Source organism: Labrus bergylta, chromosome 20 (genome assembly GCF_963930695.1).
Source record: "Labrus bergylta chromosome 20, fLabBer1.1, whole genome shotgun sequence".
Classification (NCBI taxonomy): Eukaryota; Metazoa; Chordata; class Actinopteri; order Labriformes; family Labridae; genus Labrus; species Labrus bergylta.
This window is the reverse complement of record NC_089214.1, coordinates 5329556-5356122: the sequence shown is the minus strand read 5'-3', so window position 1 is coordinate 5356122 and position 26567 is coordinate 5329556. Positions and strand designations below refer to the sequence as shown.

The following is a 26567-nucleotide window of genomic DNA, read 5'->3' as shown; positions in this document are numbered from 1 at the left end:
AGAACATGCAGTACAAATTCAAGACACGCGACTACAAACGTTTTTTTGATGATGCAGTTACGGATTATCACATGCTGAAATAAAGCAAAAACAGGACAGTCTTGGACAGCATCAAATAAGGTGAGTTTAAATGTTAGGTCTGAAACAGCCTCAAAGCCCAGGTCTTGTATCTGTTGTATTTCTGTCTCTATGCCCATTTTGTAAATAGGTTTGACATTTTCCTCTGTTGGAAGAGAGACTTCTTCAGCTCTAACAGACAAACAGAAATCTCTGCTCACGTTGGTACGTTTTTCCCAAACACTGTTGCAAGACCTTACGCCACAGCCATTAATAGAACTGAGATGGCCCATTTCCTCTGGTGTCTGCAATAAAAAACTGCCATGGCTCAGTATTTTTTTTTTCAAGATTTAAAAAGATGTAACCAGGTTATATAATAAAAAACAAAGTTGGAAGGAAACACCACTTACCCGAATGTCCTCAGGATCCAGACTGTGTTCACTCCACGCTGACGTGATGCTGCTATTCAGATACGACCCAGAACGACCCATGTCCAGCTCGTCCTCATAGGCCTCAGAGGCTATATCGTCTCTCGCGTGGGTCCCACCAAACAGGAACTGGATGAGTGGAAGTAAGGACAATTTTTTTTTGCTTTTTACCATTTTGCAGGAAAAATCAAATTTCTTGTGAAACAATTGTAAAGATAATAACGTTTTACTGTACAATATAGCGTTGCTTTCAATGCCAGAATCACATAATGTTATGCAAATGTTAAGTTTATATTTTACAACATTTACATTTAAAAAAGGATAAATACATTATTGTTTTTTTGTCAAAATAGAAATAAATGACAGCTATATAATTTTGTTTATTTCACACAGTCAAAACCAAGTTAAGATAGCTTAACAAAAAGTCTGAAATGTAGAATGTGAATTGAACACAATTTAGTTTAACCCAGTGGTTCCCAAACCTTTTCTGCCGGGCCCCTCTTTGGCAGATTAATTAATTTTTTTCACAAAAACAAAGCAACATTTCTTAATTTCATTCTTTTCATGAAAGTAGAGCATCATTCAAAGGTTTACCTTAGGGATGAGAAGTAGACCCAGTGTCACTGTTACTGTTAGGTGGGTGTGGGTGAAGAACAGTAGTAGCATCCAGTCTGGGTGGAGCTCTGGAGCAAGAATAAACCTGTCAGGGTGTAGAGAAAACAAAGAAGAATGAAAACAGGAAGTCAGAATCAGGAAGAAGAGAGAAATTAAGTATTACATCTAAAGCAGAGATATCTATATAGCTATAGCTAAGATTTATAGCATAATTTACTGGTAGTAGATAGCATTAGTGTTGGTTATAGAACAGTACATTTACCAAAAAGCCTGTAATTCATCAAGCTTCTAAATCTCACCGTGCCCATTGTATTTCATTGCACTTTTTACAGGACAAGGGTTTTTAAACATCCCAAACATCCCTTTGACAGCTGATGTCAAAATTCAAAATGCGCAGACGGTAAATGCAGTGGACTCTGATTAAATTATGCTGTGATATTCTTACACATTGCTCCATCTGCAGTGAACCTCTTAGCTACAGATGGAGCCGGCAGAGACACAGACCAGCAGACTTAATGTGTTTTCAGCCAAAGTAGATTTATACACTGTCTGTCTAGGCGTCAATTCCACATATAATGTTCCACACGGGTGATCCTTCTGCTGGCAAGGACACAATATTTGTCTCATTCTTTCCTTTGGATTCACATTGAAGGGGTTTGACCTTGATCTGGTCACAATATTCAGCCTATTTATACATCAAACGGTAATACAGGAGGCTGGCTGTGGCGCAGCAGTTGGTGGAACAGGAGATAATTACTGGCAGAAACAATAGTAGCTGCTCTAGCCTTTTACATATAAAGAACTAACAGGCTTTGAACACAGTGAGACCTCATGTGCACAGAGGATATGAAGGTATGTCCTGTCAGATGCTAATTCAACCACTAGAGAGCCTCGATCCAAGCTAATGTCATCTAGCGGGCTCATTATGTTGTTGAAGTCGGTAAATGGCTAATTAACAAACAGTTACTGTGGTAATAGCTTCGAGGCATGAATGAAGGTGAAGGTCCAGCATTTGAAACGTGCCAGAGCTTTAAACCCTTTCCTTCATTCATGTTTTGTGTGCACAGATGAGGATTTAATAACCTTGGCATGCTGTCTCCTATCACTGAAAACACCCATGCTGTGACCTCCAGCTATTACACTTTATTCTCAGCTTCCCGTTCACACCTGGACATGGCTAAAACCTCATGACAATCACAGTGAACAGGAAAGCCTGAGCTTTAACTGGTCACTGTGGGATCAAACAGCAGCTTTTGTGAGAAACACAAAAGGAGATGGTATGCCTCTAACAAGCACCAGTGTGCAGCGTGGTCTCTGGTGGCAGGCAGTCAGAATAACTAGCCACACCATGCAACTTTCTAATTTATCGGGGCGGTCTTGTCTGGCAGTTTTCTGCAGAGAACAGCCTAACAACAAGGCTGAAGAGGCAGATTAAAGGCAGATTAGAGGCATAGTAATAACTAATCCAGATATATAATCAGGAATATGAAAGCTCTACCCCCACTGCCCAAGAAACCATCAGGTTAAACGTCTTGGACACACATTTTTCAGTAATGGATGTTAATTTATAACTGGAATACGGCTGCCAATAATTTAGCTATTTATGCTGCCTTGAAAAAAAAAACAACATTCTGACATGATTCATTATTTAAAAATGTGATGGAGCTGAGCTCTCAATTAGGAGGACTCCAGCTAGGAATGGCTGTGGCGGTGTCAGCTGAAACGTCTCATTTATAAATGCATGGAGCAGCGATTTGACATGTAGACTTGAGGGAGGGGGACGATCTCACTACAATAAAAAAACAACTCCCAGAGGAATGGAGCCTCTCACGGTCGCCTATATCTGATGGAAATGAGTAACTGTACTGGAGGATGTAACCGTCAAAATGACAGGAAAGATCAAATCGTTGACTTTTATATTAAATGTGGAACTAGTAAATGTTGAGAATGTCAGTGACAGTATCTGCATGTTGAGGAGAGATGATGTGGTATGGAATAATTCACATTTATCCTCCTTTGAGCCTTAGATGGATGGGTGTTTCTGTAGCAGGTCTATTAGATATAAAAGACAATTGATATTGATTAAAACATCTTCTTGTGGCTGCCTATGTTTAATGAGCCACTTAATGTGAAATGCACAAATACATACCACAGTATCATGGGCACTGGTTTGGAAGACATAGCTGTTCTTTTTTTACCATACAAAGCAAAAAAAAAAAAAAAAACACCATTAGGATGAGTACCTACCTGATGACGTAGAATATCGCTGACAGGACAAGTTCATTGTGAACAGCAATGGCCATGTAGCGAGGCTCGTGAAACGCCGATGGCACCGTCCTCACAGCGTAACACAGGTACACCGCCCACAGCAGGAAGAGGAACTCAGCTGTGAGGGAAGAAGAATGAGAGCGAAGCGTTGGACACAATGAAAATAAAGACCAAGCAAATATCTGTATGCAGTGCATTGCAGTGCAAGAAGGGACATGCACCCACCGACAAGCCACTGTACAGTTCAGTGCTTTCATTGACCAGACCGCTGTACAGCACAGGTATACAAGGAAATACCCTGTTCAACAGAAGCTATCAGGACCAATAGTAACAACTGTGGCTGTTCCCTCTTGACAAATGAATCCCCCGTGCCCCTCCATGGCAACCCCATGTAACATCTCCTAGGCAGCCACCTGCATAGCAATAAACAGGATGCTTTTCCCCCACATTTCTCTTTGACATTTACTGTGTTGTCTGCTTTAACTGTTAGTCTGTCCCGTTTGAGTGACCATGATTTCCCTTAACCTGAATCTCAGATAGCATTAAATGCAATTGGACCTGTTAGGGGCATTTATTGGGCAGGGGGTGCTGTGGCTTGTAGATTGGGGATTCAATCCCCAGCTCCTGCAGTCATATGTCAAAGTGTCTTTCAAGACACTGAAGACACAGTGTGAATGTGTATGAATGGTAATGGTTAATTCTAATAGACACATCACATTGCAGCCTATTCCATCAGCTTTAGTAGTCTCTAGGAGACTAAAAAGTCCCAGTCAGTGATTAAATGTAATGTAATATTTTAGGTCAAATAAATGTGTTGCATTGTTGGAACTGCAGTTTTTACTGTGCACACTTGGAGTTAGCAATAAATCCTCACTGGTTTGAATCTAGATGTTTGCATGATAGTCTGCATCTGTTAAACTTTTAAACTGAATAGAAATAAACCCCTGACTGTGAGTGTATGTGGGTGAGGATTTGTAAATCAGAGAGATTCATTGCCTCTTGGTGCTTGTGTGTAATTTATGACCAGTATGTCGGTGACATCAGAGCTGAATTGCCGCTCCCTACAACCGGCCTATTTTTACCTCCTAATGAACAGAGAAAAAGTGCGCTTTCAGTATACAGTAGCACAGCATGCAGGCTCTGCTGGGGGTCCATCTGTTTCCCCAGAAGTCAAAAAGGACCACGTTTTGTTTTTTTTTCTCTTGCAGAGGCTGAGTCAGCAGACGTTAAAAACAGCATGCAGATTTCCTCAAACTCGAGATATCGCTCCCCACTGGGCGTCTTTGACACCTCATCTGTTTTTATCTGCGGCTGGTTGCCCCACTCCTCTGAACAAAACGCAGGCAAACATCCAAGAGTGAAGCACCAGAGGAGAGGATTGATGTCTACTTCTGGCAAACTAAGATCTTAGCCAAATGTAGATGGATGCAAATTGACCAACTCATCCAGCGTCTCCTTCACCTCCTCACTTATACGCTCCCTTTCACTGAACTCCAACTGTGCCTAACAAATTATTTCTTGAATTCACACCATGGAAACTTGAAATAACCCATGGTTCTTCTTACTGTTGTTCAGCCATACAGAGCTCGGTGTACTTATGAATTTATTCACAACACCCTTACCAACAGCCATCATGTAGTCCCAGCGATCCAGCAGGCACATGCTGAACTGCAGCCCGTTGGGCGTGTAGCCCACGTCGATGAGAGCCAACTTTCTGTCCGGGTTCTGACAGACGGCAGATGTCCAGGCCACCAGGAACCAGCAGACGATGAGCAGGATGATGCCCAGCAGACGCAGCACTCGCCAGCTGGTCAAATAGGGGATTCTCTGGGCTGTACGGGACAGGAACACTTTCAGCACCCTGTGGTGGAAGAAGAGAAGATCAGTTCATACAAAGAAATCAATTAATAGTTTTATATGTAGTATGGTAGAAGCATTTGAAACAGTGAAGACGGCATCGTAACGGAGAATTTCCCCCTTTTTCCTCTCAAAGCTCTTTCTGTGAACCTGTTTTTTTTAAATCTGCTGTCTGAGGCAACATTTTAACTATTGAGGGTAACCAGCAATGACTGCAATCTTTGCAACTAAGTGGGCTAAGGCTGGTGCACCTGCGGCCTAGTGGTTAGTGTGAGTGCCCCAGTTGCTGTAGTCCTCAAAGCAGGTTACCTGGGTTCAAATCCGACCTATGGCTGCTTTCCAACATGTCTCTCATCTTAATAAATAAATAAGGTTTTCAAACATCTTTTAAAAAGTAGGTTTCAGCAACTAGGGGTGTGCTGGTAGGGTATTTTCTTTAAAGGCTTTTTATGAGATTTTTTGATCCAGCAGATGTCGCCCTTGAGCACCAGCATGAAATCAAAACAACTCGCGCTGCATTGTTGTGTTAGCATGCTAATGCTAGCGATCTTTATTATGCTGGTATCTTCACACTGCATGTAAATTTACCTGAAATGAGCGTGATCTAGAAACACAGTTAAGCAGTGAGTACAGTATGTTATTCTTCTTTTCTCTAGTCCCTCAATTAAACAACTTTTATACACGAGGGGAGGAGTCAGCTGGCCGTCCTGGCGATGTAAACAAACTGAAGATAGGACTCTGAAAACTCTGAAAGCATCACAGACAGTGGGACTCGGGTGTTACACCCATTGTAGACAGTCATGACTCACAGAGTTATTTTCAGAGGATATACTTGACTTATATTACGTATTAAGTGTGAAATATCTCATATAAAGTCTTTAAAGTAACATGGAAATGTTAACCAGGAACTAAAAAATATTTGTCCTGAAGTTTTTGTTCTTTTCCTTCATTTTTGATTTAATGCAACATGACAGAAAGCTGTCAAATGCTTTAGTAATTCCTTGCATTTCTACATGACGATTAACACTTTTAAATCCGCAGAATCAGACAAACACCGTGAAACAGATTCCAAATTATGCTCAAACACATGACCAGCCATTGGTCTATTCTTAGGCTCTGCCCTTCACACACATTGATGAAGTGTCCAGTGCCCTCGCCACTAATGAGCCCCCCATCAAAAATTGATCTGTGCAATATGTTAACTCGCACCTCTGAGGGTTTACTGGGCTCAGCCACATCCTCTTAATCAGCATCTGCATTATGCCTTTTTGACAGATTCACCTGACAAAAAGCCCCACAGATGAACAATTTTAAATACGCTACTTTAAATACAGTCCACTCTCTGTCTCATTATCGACTCCTCAGTGCTGGATGACCCCCCTCTGGTCTCGCTCTCTCTCTCTCTCTCTCTCTCAGTATCCTCCAATAGTCTCTCCTCCTCCCCTGATCTCTGAAACATTCATCTCTCAGTTTGTCTCTCGCCAACCATCATTCAGTCCTACAGTAGGTTATAAACTGAGGCTAAAGCACCTCGTGTTTTCTTAATCACTTTAACTATCCATTTCCTTCTTCCACTTAATGAGGCAGTGACTCTTCCCTGAAACATGTAGCACATGGTGATGAATTATCCAAGAAACTAATGCCTCGACGTTTCATAAGACTCATACTTTCAAAGGAATTAAGCTGTAACGTCAGTGTAACTGCAGTTAAAGAGGTCAATGTGATCCTCAAGGCGTCTCCTGTGATGGATGACGATGCTGGACGGATGGATTTTGTGTAGATGTGTGTTAATGTTTGTGCGTTACCTGTACAACTTGAGAGTCAAAGTCCCGTAGACGGTGGCAAAACCCAGCAGTCGAACCCAGCGCAGCAGGATGCAGCGGAAAACACTCGGCTGGAAATAAAGAATCCCAACCTGCAGGAGGACAGAGGCGGGTTTTTTTTAAACACATTGCTTTTGTAAACAAAGAAAGAAATGAGAAAGAGTGGCATCCGGCTGACAGGGTTTTCCATCCAGATGGAAAAAAAATCCCTCTGCCTGAGAAAAAAAAATCAAAAACAAAGGTGTAGGAAGTTGCTGCCTTGAGAACGATTGAGAATGATTCTGCTTTGTCATTAAACGATCAACATGACAGAACACACAGTGCAGTGTCATTTTTAAAAAACATCCTTGGAGTTGCCTAAAGAAACTAATCCATCTGACAAAGACCTAGAAACACGTTGAAATTGTGCCCAACCAAGCCGACTAAATAGTAAAAATTTAAGGTTTTCTGACGAGAAACAAGCACCAAAACAAACCCACACAAAAAAAATGGAAGGAACAAACATCTGAGGGAAACGTAATTATCTGCCGGTTGCAGATGTGCAGCGATTTCCCCCTGTGGGATTGTTAATGTTAATCGGATTAGCTGAGGCATTATTGCGTTCCCCCCAGGCTGCAGAGAAGACGCAGGCATGTGGACATTTTTTTTTTTTTTTTTGCACGCTAGGTCTGAAGTCAGTCAGGGGACACGGAGGGACCCCACGGGAGACAGGGTGGCCCACATCCTCCTCCTCTGCTCACAGACGCTGGGCCCGAGCGAACACACAGAACTTCTGATGACTCAAACAAAGCTCCCTCCAGTTGACTCAGCTTTGCAAAAAAAGAAAAAAAATGTCGCAGAGCAAATAATGAATAGATGAGTTGCTCATCTTAAATAGATACAGGGTGATTTAATGCTGCATTTGACTTAAGGGAGGATTAAAACTAACTTTGAAGATATATTTTATAGTGTAGAAAATTCAGCAGAGAGTTTAAAGATAATATCTCAATTTGAATGCTTGACTGCTACTTAGTGCATCCTCCCATTTTTTTTAAATAGAGGGGAGCCGATAAAGAGATATGAGGCCGGGCAGGCGCCGAGCAACTTGCTGACGCACATTTAGGCCCCACAGGGAGCGAGGAGGGCAGGGGAGGATGAGTAAAAACTGCACCGGGGGAACGACACCGCTCACGACTCCTTTTTAAGATGAACTACAAAAGAGCAGCTGGATCTCCATCACGTGGTGGCTTAAGGCTGGTTTCAGGAGGTGTTTTCGTCAGTACCGCTCCCTCGAGGGGGAACAACTCCAACTGCTTCTAATGAGTCGTCGTTAAACAAAAAAGAAAAAAAGTTTGAAACACATTTAGCAGTTTAAGATTATCTTTAAATGGTGAGATCTCACCCCTCTGTTCTTTTTGACTGACCAAAACAACAATGGAGAAGTTTTCAAACTGATTAGTTTTAGGGTTTGAATGTCATGAGAATGAACCAATAACATAATGGAGATTATATCATTCAAAACTCATAGTATCCGAAAGCACAGGAGGCTGACAAACCTTGTGGGGAATTCTCTGTACATTTCTGTTTGATACACGGTTAATAATTCTTGAAAGTGAAAGATTTAACATTCAGATTTACATGACAACTTGACACTTTACAACCCGGCGGTGCTGAAATGAGACACATGGAAACCCTTTGATACCTTAAAACATGGCACAATGTCACTTTCTCGAAACCTTAAAGCAGCTCGTAACACTTTGTGCCGAGATCTAGTTCTATATGGGTTAGGACTTTTTAAAGGTCACATACAGTATTATGTAAAATACACTTCCCTATGCTTTTCTAACATAAATATGTGTCTCTAGTCTGTCTACAAACCCCCTAATTATGAGTCCATACTCTCTGTCTTCTGCCTGCTCAATTTATCAGAAAATGTGACATGTTTTGGGGAGCTTTGAGACTTTTTGAAAATTATTGAAAAGGGGAATAATATGTGACCTTTAATCAAAAGATCTGCAGTGTGTGTCCTTGTTGGAATTGTGACATTCATTTGTTTGAAGGCAGATTTGACCACCAACTTAAATGTCTGATAATCTTACATTTTGGGGCATAAAAAGAATAATCTAACTTAATCTTTATGATGCTGAAAACCTTGCCCTTCTACTTTTTGCAACACAATCCACTGTCCCTGGACTCTCAAGCTCTCCTAAGTTCATCTGATACATGAAGGTAAATCCCCATCCTCCAGTTGTAATCAATACCCATATTTATGCAGGCAAAAACAAGCTCAGTCATTGTCCTCAAACTTTGCTTTGACCCTGTGACCATGCAAAGGTGAGCAGGGATTTATTACACAAGCCATGCATTTTCTATCAGCAGGGTTTCTGGGAAGTGACCGGCCCTTGACCTCAGACAGGTCTCCTCAGACGTCAGCATTCATAAAGACTAAGATCCCCCCCTCCCCCCTCCCCCCACCTTCTCATTTCAAAACCTTCCATTAATAATCAATGCTAAGTGCTGGGAATCGTAGATTCAGCGCTGTGGGAAAGGAGAGGGATCAGGTGTTGTCTCCAAGTGGAGGGATTGAGAGGATCAGGGTGCTGTATATCTATCTAATGGACATCAATATCAAGGAAACAATTATCAACTCACTACTCTTCAGCCGACCTCCTCCTGTACCAGTAACAGCATGAGTAAAGGTTTTAAGAAATGCTGATCGAGCACTGCAAACATTGCAGACCTGCAGAGTCTGCTTGCTGAACATTTTAATGAAGTTCCTCAAAGATTTGGTTATGGGTGCTTTTTTTTTAGAAAGATCCTGGCTTTTATTCTGGTCACAGACCGCCAGGTGAAAAAGCACAAGCTGGATGTCCGCCCCGATCATAATGTTCATCTGCTGACTTGGTCTCCAGCCTCCCCAGACACCTGACTTCACACAACCTGGCTCTGCATCCGCCCCCCCGAAACAAAGTCCTATCATGTGGAGACGACAAAAGAGAACTGTGTGTTCCACCAACAAACCCCTGAGAGGAGTAATGTTTAGCTTCCATAGGCAGATACAAGCTTTCTCAGGAGTAGAAGTGCACTATAGCACACTTTTAGGAGAGCTAACTTGCAGAGCACAGCACTACACTTTGTCTTATCTTTCCTGTATCTTTATGTACTTAGCTAATAACTGGAAATTATTAATGACCAACCTGTTGCCCAGGACCTATTAGATTTTAATCTGATAAGTTTTTACAGTTAACATGTGATCCAATTGCTTTTGTTTTAACCATTTTTACAAATATTGCTTGTAAAATAAGGAGAGGTGGGAGTCTCAAAGAACAATCAAACAAGAACAAGAGCAAGAGTCACACACTCACCCACTTACTCATTCAATCAACGCTCAGTCATTTAATTTGCAGTTTTATTTCATTCCTAATCATCCCTCATTTCTGCACCCACCAGCTGGCTCAAAGTCAGTGGGCTGGTTAGCAGAGAGAGAGTGTCCCTGATGATAGGACAGTGACGCAGGGCGGCCAGCTGTGGTGTGAGCAGCGGCTTTCCAGGGAGCTGATTTTTCGACATTTGTTTAGAGTTTGTTCCTTATAGTATAAAACCAGTCTACTTATTGTTAGCTGTGAGGGCAAAGGAGAGTACAACTCTGTTTCATCAGCTGAATTAAAGATTGAGTATAAAGTGAGCTATGTTGTAGCTATTGAAGTTTTCAGGAGTTTAGTGGAAGAGTGAAAGCACCCTAAAACAAACCAGCCATCTCTGGATCCTTAGAAGGTTTTGGCTGTCCTGGTTCCACTTTTGGACTTTATCTGGCGAAACCGCGCTCGGTTATGGTTCATAAAATGGTATATGGTTCATGAACAACCCATCAAATATGTCTTTCCCATAGGGAGCCTTTTCAAGTATGATAATGTGATGCAGTGCCAAACAGGCTGACTCAGCAACTGTTAAAAGCATCATGCTTTTGCATTTGAGAAGTGACTGTTCAAAGGTTTGCTGTCAACACCAATGGCATGAACACAAGCTTATTTGCGATGCCTTTGATTTTGGTCGATAAGAGACAGTTTAGTTTTTTAGATATTGTACAACCTAGTTCGTTAGAAATGATAGTGAACTTGGAATACGGATAATTGTTTACAATTTTATCCCAGTAATTAACACAGCCAGTGTTACAGCCTAATTGTAATATCAGCTAAACGGAAAATCTGGCATTCTGCATTCCCAAAAGGCTTCATGTGAGAGTGGAAACACACCCACAACCAAAATATGATGCCGCACTCGATGCACCTCAGAGCATGCACAAATAATTTTGTGCTAGACCGCTTTGGATAATTAGTTCTGCTGCAGGGCAAAGAGGAGATATTCGACAAATAACACTTTAAAAAAAGAAAGTGGGTGGTTTATTTTATTAGACTGCTGCATGTTGGCAGAAGAGCAGTGAAAAGCAGCCGTGTGTAATTAACTTGTATTGTGTAGACAATAAAAATGTGAATGCATGTGTGCATGGAGGGTCAATGCAGAGGGTGAAATCTTTAGGGATTGATCCCCTTCACCGTGAAGGTCAGTGTCCCACAGGGTATCGATCACAGACCTCTCTCTTAATGCTGTGAAATTAGTTTCCCCAAAGAGTAAAAATACCAATCTGGTATGTTTCCTGTATACTTTAACCTTCATTCTCTTATTTTACAAAAAGCTGGCTGTTCACCTGCTGAAGTTTAGCTTAAAGACGTTCTAAAAAAAAAAATGTTCTCCTCTTTAAAAACTAATAAAAAGTTGAAATTCCAAGGATAAAATACTTTGTACACATCATCTCTGGCAGCTCTTTGGTATCTGAAGTGCTTGTAGCCTCTAGAGTTTCTTTTTCTTTTAAACTTAAAGGATTCAGGTTGAGGATCAAAGTTGTGTTTCACTTACGTCAGCATTTAGTGAAATTGTTTTGGCAAATTAGCGGCTGAAAGACAAGCTTTTATTGGCATACTATTTTCTCTCAAGTGTTTAGAGTTAAAGCTCCTGTGCGGATATTTCAAGTAATGACGCTTTTGCACCTTTGGTCTCCACCCACTTTAATTTCTCCCCATATTGTTGCCAGCTAGACTCAGACTTTGTCTTCTGGTCATGTTGCATTGAGAGTTTTTTTCATTTGGAAATCATTACCTACAGTAGGTAAAACATATTGTTATTAAGAGCAGCAAGAGTGAACTTAAACAGTCAAGTGGTTGGCCATGAAACCAAAACAATGAGCTAAAAGACATTAAAAAGTTTGGCTAACTTATTGTCAAATGGTGGAAACAAAGGACCCAACTATTGCAAATGACTCATAAACAAAGCAAATTAAGTTTTGTTTGTTTGAGATATAAAGCTCCATGGTAATATGTAAATAAGTTGATATCCTGCTCTTAAATAATGAGACCTTCTGAAGCCTCACTGGATCACTTCAGGGATGTTTGTTTTTAGAAGTTTAAAAGTAAACCCTGAATTATTCTGCTTTGATGATAAGACACCAGTCTTCCACGCAAGCTTTTATCTTGATTAACCTCATCTCGCTGTTTTGTGCCGTAATTATAGGTTGAGGTGATGTGTGGTTGCCAATGTTCTCAGAAACGTATTTAATCAGTTTAATAGCTCAAATTGAATGTGGTCAGAACCCCATAACGCTCAGACGCTGATAGGTCGACCCAAATGGATTTAATGCCCCTGTTAGACTTTCCAGAAGTTTAAATTATGGTTTGAATGTTGAATTATTATTATTAGGGTTGGCAGCTCTGATGGTTAGAAGAGCAACCTCATTCTAATGGAGCACTTAACCAAATGAAAATGCCAAAATGAAATATCATTTATTCGTCATCTGTCACTGAAGCAGTGTAAACACATCACATTTTGAGATATAAAAATGACTGGAGCTAAGAGCGTTAGCCAGTTCCAGTCAAGAGGACAGACAGAGCTGTTTTTTTAGGGCTTTTGTTATCACGGTTTCTTTGGAGACTGCTGCTAGCTAAAAGGTAGAAAAAATGACTTTTGGCCATTTAGTTTGTCTGTCTCCATCTGAGCAGGGAACGGGGATTGTGCAGCCTCGGGAATCATTCTGTCACAACAATGATCTCGTACCACTTTGAATGTTTTGACATGACAAAGTGAAAGCCATTCGGTTTGCCGATGCCCAGCTTTTTCTAGTCATCATCTCTGTGTCTCTTCTTTTTTTTTTTTGTGTGATCTAAAAAACACCTTCAGAATGAGAGAGTGGGAGGAAGCACTGGTGGGAGGTGGGAGCAGAGTAGAGCGGCGGTGTTGTAATAGCAATGGATCCATTTTTGTATGAAAGCCGACACTTGCTGCCACGCGGGATGGGCAGCTTTCTGGAGGGAGGTAATGGTTTCTTCTTCTCCTGCTGCTCCCTGAGGTGGGCCGAGTGTAAATTACATCTAGTTCAGCCTCTGAGAAAGCCAAGACTAGAGCTGGCTGAGGCTCGCCACCCACAATTCCCTACCCTCCTCATCACCAGTTAGATCCTACGAGATACTCCCATCTTACTCTGGCACAAAGAGACCCATCAGTGAGGGAATATGCTGCCTACATGTTGTGATGCTATCTTTCTTTTTTTCCAATATCTCTGTTCATGTAGACAGAAGGAACACTCCAGCTGCAGCAGAGCATCCTCTACTTTGACTTAGCAAGCGTATGTTTTGGGAGACTCCACAGCACTTTGGAGGAGCGTGAAGGGAAGCAGGGTATGAAGTGAGGGCTGGAAGTACAAACAGCAACCCTCCAGATCCACTTAAGTCAGATTGAAAGTGTCAGAACAGCTTGGATGGTAAGCAGAGCAGAGCACGGGAGAGCGGTAGCTGGCAGACTGAGTTTCATGGCCTGTCAGGTCAGGATGCATTATCCTCTGGTCGTACTGTTTCTCATTAGCCCCCTGATGTGCTCAGAAGCTCTTCCTTTCTGTCTGCCGTGCATGCAAAAGCCCTGAGTTGGGCTGAGGTGGCACCTTGGCCCAGCTTGGCACCATGACGATGCTGAAATTGGACAGGTGGAAAGACAAGGAAGAGTGGACGAGGGAATAGCACCCAGAGGCCAACGGTTTGAAAGTTTTCCTGAGCAAGAAACCCAAAGTACGTTTGACTCAGTCTGTGATAGAAGTGTTTAATTAACAGTTGAAAGTGGAAGAATTATTGGGTATTTTCATAATTTCAAGGTCAGTTTCATTACTTAGAGCCTGTCCAAATTTGAAAATTGAAAATGCGACCTTTAGCCAAAAGTAAAAACATTCTAGGACCAACGTTTTGCCGTACAGGTGACCTCTTATGTGGAAGAAGTCAGCCACGAGTTTACATGTAAACCAGAACCAAATACCCTCAGCATGGAGGTTTTATTATGTGATTTAACATTCTGACAATTTTTTGTTTGTACGCTCCTTCAGATCAAGACATTGGGGTCTCTAAATAAACTCAATATTCCTCAAGCCTTAAAGGTAAGGTAAGTCATTGATTTTTTTTTCTTTCTAATACTAGTTGAATTGTCCTTCCTCTTCGCTCTGGAAAAAAATAAGAACATATCGAATATGTGGCTGATGCAACTGCAAAATGTCTTTCCAATGACTGGGATGCTTGCCTGCCCTACTTCCTCCCATCAAGCTAGCGTTGTGCAAAAATAGAACGAAATTGGCAGAAAAAGGGTGTTTGATTTGGTTACGGATTACACATCTCTCTGAGCAAGGCAGTGCAAGTCAATAAGTCCAGAGAGAGTGGCTTTGTTCATTTCCTGGTTGAGTACTTTAAAAACCTAGCTTGCTATTTTTTTAAAAAGTTGAACCAATTATTTTTTTTACATATGTAGCATGAAGCTAAGCTGTTATGTATGCTGCTTTTTTCAAGAGTATATGTGCTTTGTTTTTTGTCAACTTATTCTTTTTCTGATCTAGTTGTTATCGCTGCTCTTGAAATAATCAAAAACTGGCATATTATAACAAGAAAGTGTTGAGTAGAAGTTTGCATGTGCGGTGAAAGAACACACACAGCTGAACAACAGAAACTCATTAGCTATTCATTTTTATCAAAGCTGAATCAAAGTCTAATTAACAAGTCATCTGCATTGCAAGAACAACACGGCGATGAATGTTTCGCAGAAAGGTGATGGAAGAACTATAAAAAGAAGCTTGGAGATTATCACTTTAAAATGCAAATTTACACTTATGAATGTTTAAGCAGCAGAGCAGGAGGCGTGACACGTCTCACAGGGGAGAACATGCAGGGCGAGAAATAGTGGAGTCTCTAGGGCAGCGTGCACTGCTGCACACACAGATGGGTAGGTAGCACCTGAGGGGAAGGCCGTCTCATTCTGTGTTTACATTCTGTTATTGTCAGCTGTATGGGGTAAAAGTACATCTACATCTTTGAAAGAGAGCGTTTGTTACTTTGATCAGGGTGAGGGCTTGTCAGAAACATCATATACAGCTTTATTTCTGCTAAGTTCTTGGCTATGAATTCACATAAACATGTTTTTGCACAAAGGTTTTTACATTTCATAAAAACAGACAGATTGTGAAAGCGATACATAAAGAAAATATGTACATCCAAAGTTTAACCAAAGCCGATAAGTCAGTTTCCACTTCTAAACAGCTTTTTGAAAATGCTGACTTATGTTCACAAACAGGAAATACTTTACAAAGATGACTTGTCAAGCCTCAGAATTATACAACTGGGCGATGAATTAAAGTAAAAAAAAACAACATAAGGTGTCTGAGTAAGACACCATGAGCCTGCAGAAAAGATTCAGTGCTCATTGGCATCGATTCTCAAAGTCTGTGGATCTCCAATGGAGGGAGGAAAATGGAATTTCTCCCTCATTTGGTGCTCTATTGATATTTGAAGTGAGAGCTGAGGCTCCAAATTATCTTGCAGTTGTACAATTGGTTTAAGGTCTGACGTTCACAAAGCCCACTGTGCCCTGCTTAGAAATTGCATTTCTTAGGCTTCTCATTTCTGCCAGCTTTTCCTTGACTCTGTCATCTGCATTGGATGACACATACGCCTTTTCTAATATGAACGATGTTACAGCTGTATGTTTCTCTGTGCTGTTTGTCCAATCTATCCTTCTGTTGTCTCCTGCCCAGGTGAAGCTACTCATTGCACAACGACCTGGCCTCAGTGATTAAAAGGCCAGTGCTGGCTTCAGGAGGAGAGGCTTTTGGAGTTGGGACTGCTCAGCCGCTCCACCAGGGAGTTTGTGTTGTTGTTTTAGTTTCTCAGTTGATCTTTGTTATCCTATAGTCTGTCTGTTGATAATAAATCCCATTGGTTTGACTTTGGTAAGGTGTATATTTTGTTTTATTGGGTCTATTTGTGAAGCCTTATGATTGGGCGTAACAACAACTATGACAGCTTTCTTCAGCCTTTTACAAATGACTGTAGAAGAAAACGTCAATTTGATGACATGCCAACAGCGTGGTTCAGGTTCGTTAAAGTCTAAGCACAAGAGTAGGCTTAAGTTTAGGAAACAACATGTTTATGGATTATAATAACGGCTTTGTGAAGGTTTCAGGAGCTTCCTCCCCATGTTTACTATAAAAGCATGTACTTAAGTTTTGTAAGTCGATCATATGCATGTTGTTTTGGTACGTTTGCCGGAATTATCTCAGGTTTTTCTTTTTGGTGGACAGTCTTGATGAAGGCCTTTTCAAGTGGCGGAGTTTAGGTATTTTTTTGGTCTTGATCGTAAGTGAGGGCAATAAATACAGTGCGGTTATTAAAGCTAACCATTGCGATGAAGGGGAAGTCAAGCATGATTGGCTTGCTTGGAACACCTTCAGAACACAATGGAGAAGCAAGACAATCATGCATAGTAAAAATTAAGATAAGTTCCCCCCCCACAAAAATGGGAAATTTAGAGTACCACTGTTGGCAAACCAAGCGCAAAAAACAGGATACACTAAAAATTGCATCACTCTTTTTATTTATAACTCTTCTTAAAGCGTATTGATGTTTAGATTTTGAATACATTGTCATGTCAAATTAAAGAATGAACAAGCACCAGTGTCTTTTGATAAGTTTAGGCCAAGTGGCCCCACAATGCAACACCTTTGATTCATTCCTCTCGCTTGAAGGTTTTTCTCGCTTGATGAGAGAAGACGTTGGAGTCTGAGAAAACAATGTAATAACAATCCAAACTCTGCTACTTTCCTCCAGTCTAAGCCTCCCCCAACAGCATCAATACGAATCTGCACAGAGACAAACACAGGGCTGGAAAGCTAATCCAGGGATCACATTGTGAATCACAAATGCGTGTCCGCTCTCCTCCTCAATCTCATCCTCACAGCCAGATGGAAATAGCCGACTCTGGCACTGCCATCATTTTGTGTCTCTCCTTCTGCATTCGCTGTTTCTCTCTTTTCATTTAAAAGCAAAGGGAGGGCTGAAGTTATTGCATGTGACACACTCAGGAGAGAAAAGAGAGGGGGGGAAAAAATTGCATTGCTCCACAAAGCAGAAGGCCATGGGAGCAGGATTAGATGTATCTCCTGCTGCTTAATAACAGTGGAATTATTTAAAATAGAAGCAGCAGCAGCGGCGGCGGAATATTTCTGAATCTATATTTAGATTGGGAGTGATGCATCTCAGTTGCGGCTCATGTGGGATTCGCAGGGGAGACATGGAGATGCATCAGAATGAAGATCAATCTAGCGTGCTGCACAGAAAGATGCTGTTTCTACATGATTGGGCTTAGATATTTTATCAAAGCTGTGCTCACGGTGGCCGTTTCAGCATTATCTGTAACTGAATTACCCTATTTTGCACCAACACAAGGTGGGATTTATGAAGTGCACGACAAAGTTCCCTTTGTAGGACCATTTGACAAGCATCTATTTTTAGTGTTCAGTATTGAAGACACACACCAGCTGTATCCAGGATTATCATCAACATTCATTCACTTACCAATAACCACGACTCCCAGCTCTCCTTAACTCTGCAGAACTCAAACATTATTACTTTCCAGAAGCTTGTCGCAGCAAATTGCATTGATTAGCCAACTCTAAATCAGCTGCCTTTAATTACATTTACCCAGCAGTGCTTCGCTAAGCATATAGCTCCACATGATTGCAACTAAATTGCAATTAGCCAATTCCCTGAGCACCCAGGAGGAAGACGTGATGGTAGATTCATGTAAATCAATGGTATGTACGTAGGTGTTGGACAGAGTCAGGTCATCTGTGAGAATGATGAGATGCTGAAGAAGTTGGCAAACACTGTCAGTGTTTAAACTAATACACATATGGACTGATATTTGCTGATGCAAATTGTGCAAATGACAGCTGTATATTTGTTTCCATGTTCTTATGTTTTAATACAATGTACATACAACCATTTTCGACTCGAAGAACTAGTCTGAATCTTGGATAAAGTGGATATTTTTCTAGCAGTACCAAAAAGTCATAAAGTGCCAAAGGAAACAATCAAAAAACAGATGCTACAAGTATTCAAAACTTCAGTTTCCATTGCTTGTTTGCACTATAAGACATCCACTAAGGCCTTGACCAAAACTCTGATACTTTCTCTGCTAAAACTTAGACATTTTGCATCCTTCTGTTTAACATCTGATTAGTTATATTTTGTTTTTACATGATCAATTAATTAGTACATCTTAGTTTGTAAACGTGATGCTAACAGAAGTCCTCCCTTACAGAAGAATAATTGTTCAAAGGTTCATGTACTTTAAAAGTACATGCGGTCCTAAGAATAAAAGGGTAAAACATGTCTTTATGGGTGCAGAGTTAAGTGTAAGACAGTTAAGTAAGGTGAAGTAAAACTTTATTGAGTGTGTTCTGTTTTAATGTCAGTATGAGCTCAGTCTGTCTAAAGCAGCGTGCCTGGCTGCTGAACAGATGGTTGGTGTTGACAGGCTGCTGGGTCCATCAGCCTGCTCTGTGTACAGTTTGCAGGGGGTCACCAACAAGCCCAGGGATGTTTGTCAGTGCCTGTCCTGTTTTATCACAAGCACACCTTGGCTGTGAAAACCTGCTTATCACAGCTCCATGCAGCGGTCAGAAACACAAACAACCAAGTGCTATGATTTATGGACTCAGGTTTTTTTGCTATCTGACAAAGCAAACAAACCTGCTCTGTGCTGCTGCAGATACCAAACTTTGTTCTGAGCTCCGATTCTGTTCGTGATGAACGAGCGACAGAGTGAAGTGAAGGTCAAACGGAATGCCAAACTTCAGTCAGAGAAGGTTTTTGTTTCAGCTCAAAGGAGCATGGTATGAGGAGTATCAACAAACACGTTGAAAAATGATCACAGAAAATGAAGCAATGTGCATACACCCATAAACACACACAAACTAGAAGGTGCCTGAGGCTTACCGGAAAGTAGAGAAGCAGAGCTCCACACAGGATGGCCTCCAGTAGAACTAGACCCGATGCTCTGATACTCTGCAAAAAAAATGACAAATCCTTGAGTTCCCACGCATGCATCGTGTAGTTTATTGCTTTTTAGCTAGCACACACAGCAAATTTTGGTTGCTTGGCCACCTGACAGACCGTAACCTTAATAATCTATCTTTGAGTGCTGGGTCTTTGGTTTCAATAAACTCCACCTGCAAAATGCTCAAGTACCGTAGGCTGACTTGCAAAGGGGAATTTTGTGCTGGGGAGATTGCATGAAGCAGTTAATTTATGTTTTTTAGGGGCCTTCAGTGGATTGCTGCTGCAAACAAGAGCTGTAAAAGTAAGTAAAAAAGCTGAGTGCGCCAAGAAAGAACCAAAACAATGAGCTAAAAGAAGCTAAAATGCTAATTAAAGTGGAGTTAAACTCTAGGTAGAAATTTCTCTGTAGGCTAGTCACTATTAAAAACACATTTCCTATTGCGATTCATTTATTACCAATTTTAGTTTTTGTGTTTAGCTGTGCAAATTTGTTTTAACGTATGTATGACCTATAGGACAATATAGCAAAAATAAAAATACAGTTTATTTAAATTATATATCGTTTAGTTTTTAAAGAAAAGAAGGTAGGTTGTGGTCTTGGTTAACAGATTTGTAATGGCTCTAAATTTCACACAATGTTTTTCCCTCTGCAATTTAGATGCGGGGCAAATCATATAACTTTGAAACTGTACTTCTTTTTGCAGCAGTTTACGCAAGGCCAACCCAGCAGGATATCATAATATTCCAGGAGGATTTAAGAGGGGAAGGGCGCTTTCTTCTTTGTTGGTACAAAGAAAACAAAGTACAAAGAAAGCTCCCGCCTCAAGGACTTTTTATAGACGGGTTCACCATTTGAAGCACTTTGTTTGCCCCTCTTATGTAACGTCTTTAACAACGTATCTTTCTATAATTGAAAAAGATGCTTGAGGGGGCTTTTAGAGAGAGGAAGACAACCATGAACCCAATTTAAAGCACATAGAAAAGACAGCATGACATACTAGCAACATCTATATGGACCAGATGTTTATTCCCTGAGAAATATTAATTTAAAAAATCCAAAATGAACCAATTTGTACAAGAAAACTACAGTTTTTAAATCATCTCAAAGTGAGTGAAGAGCTCGGAATCTAAACTCTTAGACTTAGTTTGATGAGATTAAAGGGGATCACATAAATGGGGATTACATAATTACGACAAAGCCCTGGAGTATCTCAAACTTTTATCTGCTTTATTAATAGGAGCGATCCTTCGTTCACCTCTGGATGATAAAGTGTCTTCAGGTGAGTGGGAGATAGAGCGGCGAGACGTTCCCCTGTCAGAGAGGTGCTGAATCTTCTGGCTAATCCTCGCAAGCTCAAGACAAAGCCTTTAATTAAGCCAATTAATTGACAGTAGCAACTGGAGGCTCAGGGGATCTTATAAGTTTGAAAAAGTTTACAGAGGTAGAGTCAAAAATATTCAACAACTCATTCGTCAGAGCCTCGTATTAATGTTTTACTTTTTAGAGTTTCACCTCTTCATAACTCTCAAGGTAATGTAGAGAATTTACTGAAGTGATTACAAGAGGTCAGTCACATCAAAACAAACGAATCAGATCAATATTTCTTCCTGCCTCCTTCCTGGTAGAATCAACGTCTCTCAACCTGAAGGTCGAGGGTTCGATCCCTCAGCTCCTGCAGCAACATGTCCGATGTGTCCTTGGGCGAGACACTTAACCCTGAATTGCTCTCGCGTATGAATGCATAGGAATGGGATTAGTTACTTCTGATGGTCTCACTACACTCTGTATTTGAATGTGTAGGTGTGACATGTGGTGTAAAAGCACTTTGAGTCGTCAGAAGACTAGAATAGCGATATACAAGCTCAAGTCCATTTACCATTTAAATGATGAATAAGAGAAAGATTAAGTGAAATTTTATGTTACGATCTAGAAGTACAGACCAAATATTTCATATTTTAAAAGTATATGACGACATATTATCACTGAATGTCTGAACTGAGCGAGTACATGGACTGTGGTACTCCTGTTTGCACACATTGGTTGGTGTCCAGGTTTCTGACATTAACTTGAGCTTCAGTGGCTGAGCTGTTTGAAACCATTTCAAAGCTTTATTGTGACCACCCACATACGGATTCACAGGTTTATTGATCCAAGTGGCTTTGATGACGGTACGGCACAGTAAACATCAAACACAGAGCTGATGTGACATTGATATCGAGAACTGAGTAATGTGTAATTCTCGCCTACGTTCTGCTGAGTTTTTAAACTATTCATCCAAAAAGTGACAGAACAAATTCCCTTTTCACTAAACAACAACATTACTGTGTCAATTTACTCAAGCTTCATGTCATTTCCATTATCGTAGTGAAAAGTAAATGAAGGGATTGTGGTTCTGAATGTGTAAGGAGTCATACCTTATTCCTGCGAAAGTGGTAGATGACCACCATGCTAACAAAGACAATCAGCAGGCAGAGGCACTGGAAGGAGAGCACGGCCATGCGGAGGGCTCCGTCCTCTCGGGCCACACAAGGGGTGTCGTCCTTGCAGTAGGCGCAGCCCTGCTGGCACGGCAGGCAGTCGCTGGAGGAGCCCTCGTCCGCATTGGGACCACTATCTGCGGCTTTTCCCTTTCTCCCCATCCCTGTCGAAAACGAGAAAGGAAAAATGTATCAGATGAATATGAAAACAGCCTTGACATCTGACCCCGTCATCTTTCTGTCGTTACTATTGATCTGTAAGTTTATCAAGCTTCCACAGATATCATTTTGTGCTCTCTTTTACACCACAGATACTCGTATCCTTTGGAAGGATAGTATGAACGAGAAGGATCGATTGAAGAGTTAATGTGTAAAAATCATATGGGCCATTTATTGAAAACAATATGGTTTGAAATGTCAGTGCTGCTATGGCTGGTAGCTAATCTCTCAGTGTATATAGACCAGGTTTTTTAAGTTCTCATGCTCACAAAAGGGGTCTGTACATTATTTTCTATTTTTATCAAGTGACCCCTGTGGTGAACCAGCTTCATATGCTGCACTTGTCAAGAGACAGGCCATGCTACATTAGCTTTACTATGAGAGAGGGTCAGAGCAGTGAAGATTTGTATCCACTGAAGAAAAGACTGAAGTCAATGCTGCAGCGTCAGCATAATGTCGGGGTAAAGAGGGAGCTGAGCCAAAAGGGAAAGCTTTGATTTACCGGTCAGTCTACTTTCCAACCCTCACCTATGGTCATGAGTTTTGGGAAGTAGCTGAAAGAATGAGATTGTAGATACAAGCGGCTGAAATGAGTTTGCTCTGAAGGTGGCTGGGCTCAGCTTTAGAGAGCGAGGGTGCGAGGCTCTGACATCCAGAGGGAGCTCGGGGTAGAGCCACTTCTCCATTGCAATCGAAAAAAAGAGCCAATTGAGGTGCCTCCTGGTCTCTTGCCTTTGGATGTCTCGCTGGAGGGATTCCGAGGCATTCCCTTCTGGCCTGTGAAAGCCTCCAAATCCCCCAAGAGAACTGAGAAAACCTTGCTTGGGAGAAGGATGATGGATGTCTGGATATCCAAACTGTAGCGTTAAATAACATCCCGTTAAAATGTAAGGGTTAAAAGTTCAACTTCTTGACTTTGTATTTGTGAAAAAAAGGATTTGAATGTTGAGTCATATTTAGATTGTATTTAAGAAAACTTTTTTTTCGCATTAGCCGTCATGATGTGTAAATGTGTGATTCAAGGAGAGTCTCATTTTGCCATCAAGGTCTTACTGTTAAGCGGTGTTAAAGTAGAATTTGTCCATAATGTTTGCATTACTTTTTACAGTGAAGGGAAGAAGGTTGTGCTTCTTGTCCTTGTCATTTTCAGGTTTTTCTGTTATTGGATTTTCCCGGGGATCTGCTGAGACCGGTATTAAAAGATAACGGAGATGAGGTGCCTCTATGACAAACTGAGCGGTCCTCAGTGTATATATATGCTTATCCCTCTCCGACCTTACAAGGATTCATCGACATTGTGTCAACACGAGGGAAATGGATCTATATGTGTGAACATGAAAAGTCAACACTGCTGCACCTTGTTCAGTCGCTGGCATATCATACAAGGCTGATAACAGAGGGAGAGCACACACGCACAGAGACATGCCTGTGCTTAGTGACTTTATCCAGACAAGGACGAAGAGGAGGGGAGGTGTAAAGACAGGGCAGCTTGGCCTGTTCATATTTTGTAGAGCTAACTGGCTATGCTACTGGATATGTGCAGTGACTGACATATACTCCCTGTCAACTTTTATCTTGGTTCATGTATCATGTATTATCTCAAAATCGAGCCAGAAACTGACCTCAACAGCAAGTCTTGTTGAATTAGCCGAGTGTTTTTGTGTTTTGTGTCCTGGGTCCTGTAAAGTGTTGTTTTTCTCCGTGCTGTCATAGGTGTTAGTCGATGTCAAACCTGTACATTGCTGTGAAGAAGGATTTCCCCCTGGGGACGATAAAGTTTAAGTGTGAGTCTAGCAGCCTGAATTCAAACGGTGTATGTCTGGGCTAATGTACAGCAGTGAATGCTTAAAAACACTCGACAACGTTTCCACAAAAAGTCAAACTAGCAACAGTCAGGATGAGTCTTTTTGGTTTTAAGAGTTTGCCCGTTCTTTGCATGGTCGGCTGTAAACTTTACAAATTAGTCTCAAAATAAGTTTATTAGTTTGCTGGTTCGTCCAAGAAACTGAGTATTCTGCAGAACATCTTTGGAGATCTCAGGACATCAGTGGGGTCAGCAAGATGCACAGTTGTTAACTTGCAGTTATAGTTCCCCAACAGGTTTCAGGTTGCGTCAACCGAGTTGCCAATAACTGTACTGTAACAATCTTTAATCTTGGGTAATGATGAAAAGATGATCATGTGAGTCAAATTACTGGAGAACAGCAAGACAGAAGTCGGCAGGAAAATATTTAATGTCAGGACAAGAGCCAGCACTTTTGGAAAAAGGAAGAGCACATTACAGCTAAGACGTGAAACTTAAGTTGGTTAAAAAAAGTAAAACACCTTCGAGGTTCATGATTAACATGAACGCCCCATGTACGGAGGCTACAGCCCTCCAAGTGGGTTGGAATCCGACATGTGGCTCCTTTCCCGCATGTCAGTCCCCACTCCCTCTAGCCACTGTCCTATCTCTACATAAAGGTATAAAAAGCCCCAAAATTAAAAAAATTAAAAAAGTAAAAACATTCAAAGCTTTAAAAAAACAAAAGTGTTTTTCGACTGACAAATTCTCAGAGTTAGTTACGGCCTTATATGCCTTCCGGGGTAAACTAAGGTAAAAACCAAAACAAACCCAGGGGACAACAGGAAGCTGGAGGCCCGTTGGTTTGTATAGAAATCGCCTGAGGGATGCCCATATGGTTGGACAGATAACGAGTGGTGGCCATATATAGAGCTTTTTACGGAGGCTCTATTGGAAGCAGCCATTGTCTCAGAGATTTGCAGGGATTTTGCCTTTAAAAAGGAAACTGGCCTATTTTTCTCAAAGCTGTGACTCTGCACATCATTGATCCCTTCCAAAGGACTACTTATCTCTGTGTCGATGAGTCATATCCTGTTTCGTTTGTTTGTTGCTACTATGGTTGACTGGCAGGAAGAGAAAAGTCAGCTACAGTAACTCTAAGCATTTCTTTATATGACAGATCGCTGGGAGACAAAGGAAAGTGAGCTGCACTCGTTTCCTCTGCAAAGGAGTGACAAGGATGTCCCCATGTGGATTAACAGGCTTGTTATTGGCCCCATGCTGGGCCAGACTGCGGCACTGCGCCTCACTAACAGGCTTGCCTCTCCTCTCTGTTATTGTATCCTCAAAGACACACACACATGCACTGAGCTTTCATGCAGACTTGCACGCATGAAAACACCCAGCAAAGTGCACAAACAGGCCGAAGACGACAGCAAAGATATGAGACAGAAATCATGGAGAGTTTTAACTTTTCTGTGCATGTTTGAGGCTAAAAATAAGACGGTGGCGATAAGATGGTGCAGAAACTGAGAGAAGGAGAGGGAGGTAAAGGGGTGAGAAAGGAGGTAGAGTTGGGATTGACACATATAGGAAACTCGCAATATGAGGTTTGAGTGAGGCAATGCAGGAGGGAAAGTGGATCAAAATGAAAGTACGGGAGAGAGATTGAAGGAGGTCAGGTGCAAACCACCGGGGCTCTGTGTCGGCAAAAGCCTTTTTTAATTAACTCACAGCAGACAGAATCAACTTGGAATGGTAACTCCCATTAAAAAGATTGTTCCCATCTTGAACCTGATTAGCCTCCCCAGGTACCCGGGCTACTTCAATTTCCACACAGGGGCAGTGATGCTTGTCTCCTCACTTTGCCAAAGTTGTAAAGTAAAGATGTTTAACTATGTAACATGTTGTTTGTCTTTGTGTTTCTGCAACTTTAAAGGCGAGTCAGGAGACAGCCGTTTGGCCTCGTCTGGTACATACAGAACATAACAACATAAAACGTGAAGAAAATGGTCTCTTCCGAAAAGACTGCTTTGCTGCTCTTAACAGATATTTGAAACGTGACCTGGTGTTATTTTGTGATGAACTCAAAGTCTAAAATGCGTCGTGTGAGGTTGTGCTGAATATGGGGCAGAGAACGACGTGACACACCTTGATAAGTAGCCAATAAATCAAGCTTTTCTTCACAGAATGGAGAATGACTTGCAGAACTTTAACATTAGGAAAACGTCTGGAGTGCAAAGACAAACTTGTTGTTTGAGGGGTAAAGGGTGAACATTTTGATGCATAACGCCTTAATCATGCCCAAACTGAGCCCTATAATATGTTCCTCATCATGTGCAAAGCCACTGTAAAAAATGGGGCTAAATTCACTTTCCATGCACATTATTCTTTTTCAATATCAGGGGCCGCGTGCAATATTTCAAGCTTATTAACACCACTACATTTCATTATTATAATATACTGTATCATGCCTATATTAAACATAGTTAACTTAAATATCAGATTCTATCTTACATTTATTATCTGGTACTATTTTAGTCTTTATTCACATCAGTATAACGGCTCATATCCCCGTTAATGTAATGCAATAACTTTTATACTAAGCTTACTCTTGCTACTTCTACAAGTCTATTTAAGGCCC

The 26567-nt window shown here is 41.2% G+C and overlaps 1 protein-coding gene across 2 annotated transcripts in view; it reads right to left on the bottom strand.

The window, feature by feature from the left end:
- The window catches only part of gpr158a (G protein-coupled receptor 158a), a 62186-nt gene that overhangs the window by 6379 nt on the left and 29240 nt on the right, over positions 1–26567 (bottom strand). Inside the window, exons 4-11 of one of the 2 annotated variants that reach the window (XM_029277274.2) lie at positions 21859–22085; positions 19381–19449; positions 7031–7140; positions 4991–5229; positions 3348–3486; positions 1080–1185; positions 468–614; positions 279–362 (exon numbers count right to left, since the gene is read on the bottom strand). In XM_029277274.2, coding sequence (XP_029133107.2) covers positions 279–362; positions 468–614; positions 1080–1185; positions 3348–3486; positions 4991–5229; positions 7031–7140; positions 19381–19449; positions 21859–22085 — 1121 coding nt within the window. The remainder of the gene's footprint in view (positions 1–278; positions 363–467; positions 615–1079; positions 1186–3347; positions 3487–4990; positions 5230–7030; positions 7141–19380; positions 19450–21858; positions 22086–26567) is intronic. The other variant, XM_065948853.1, reaches the window with a different exon arrangement.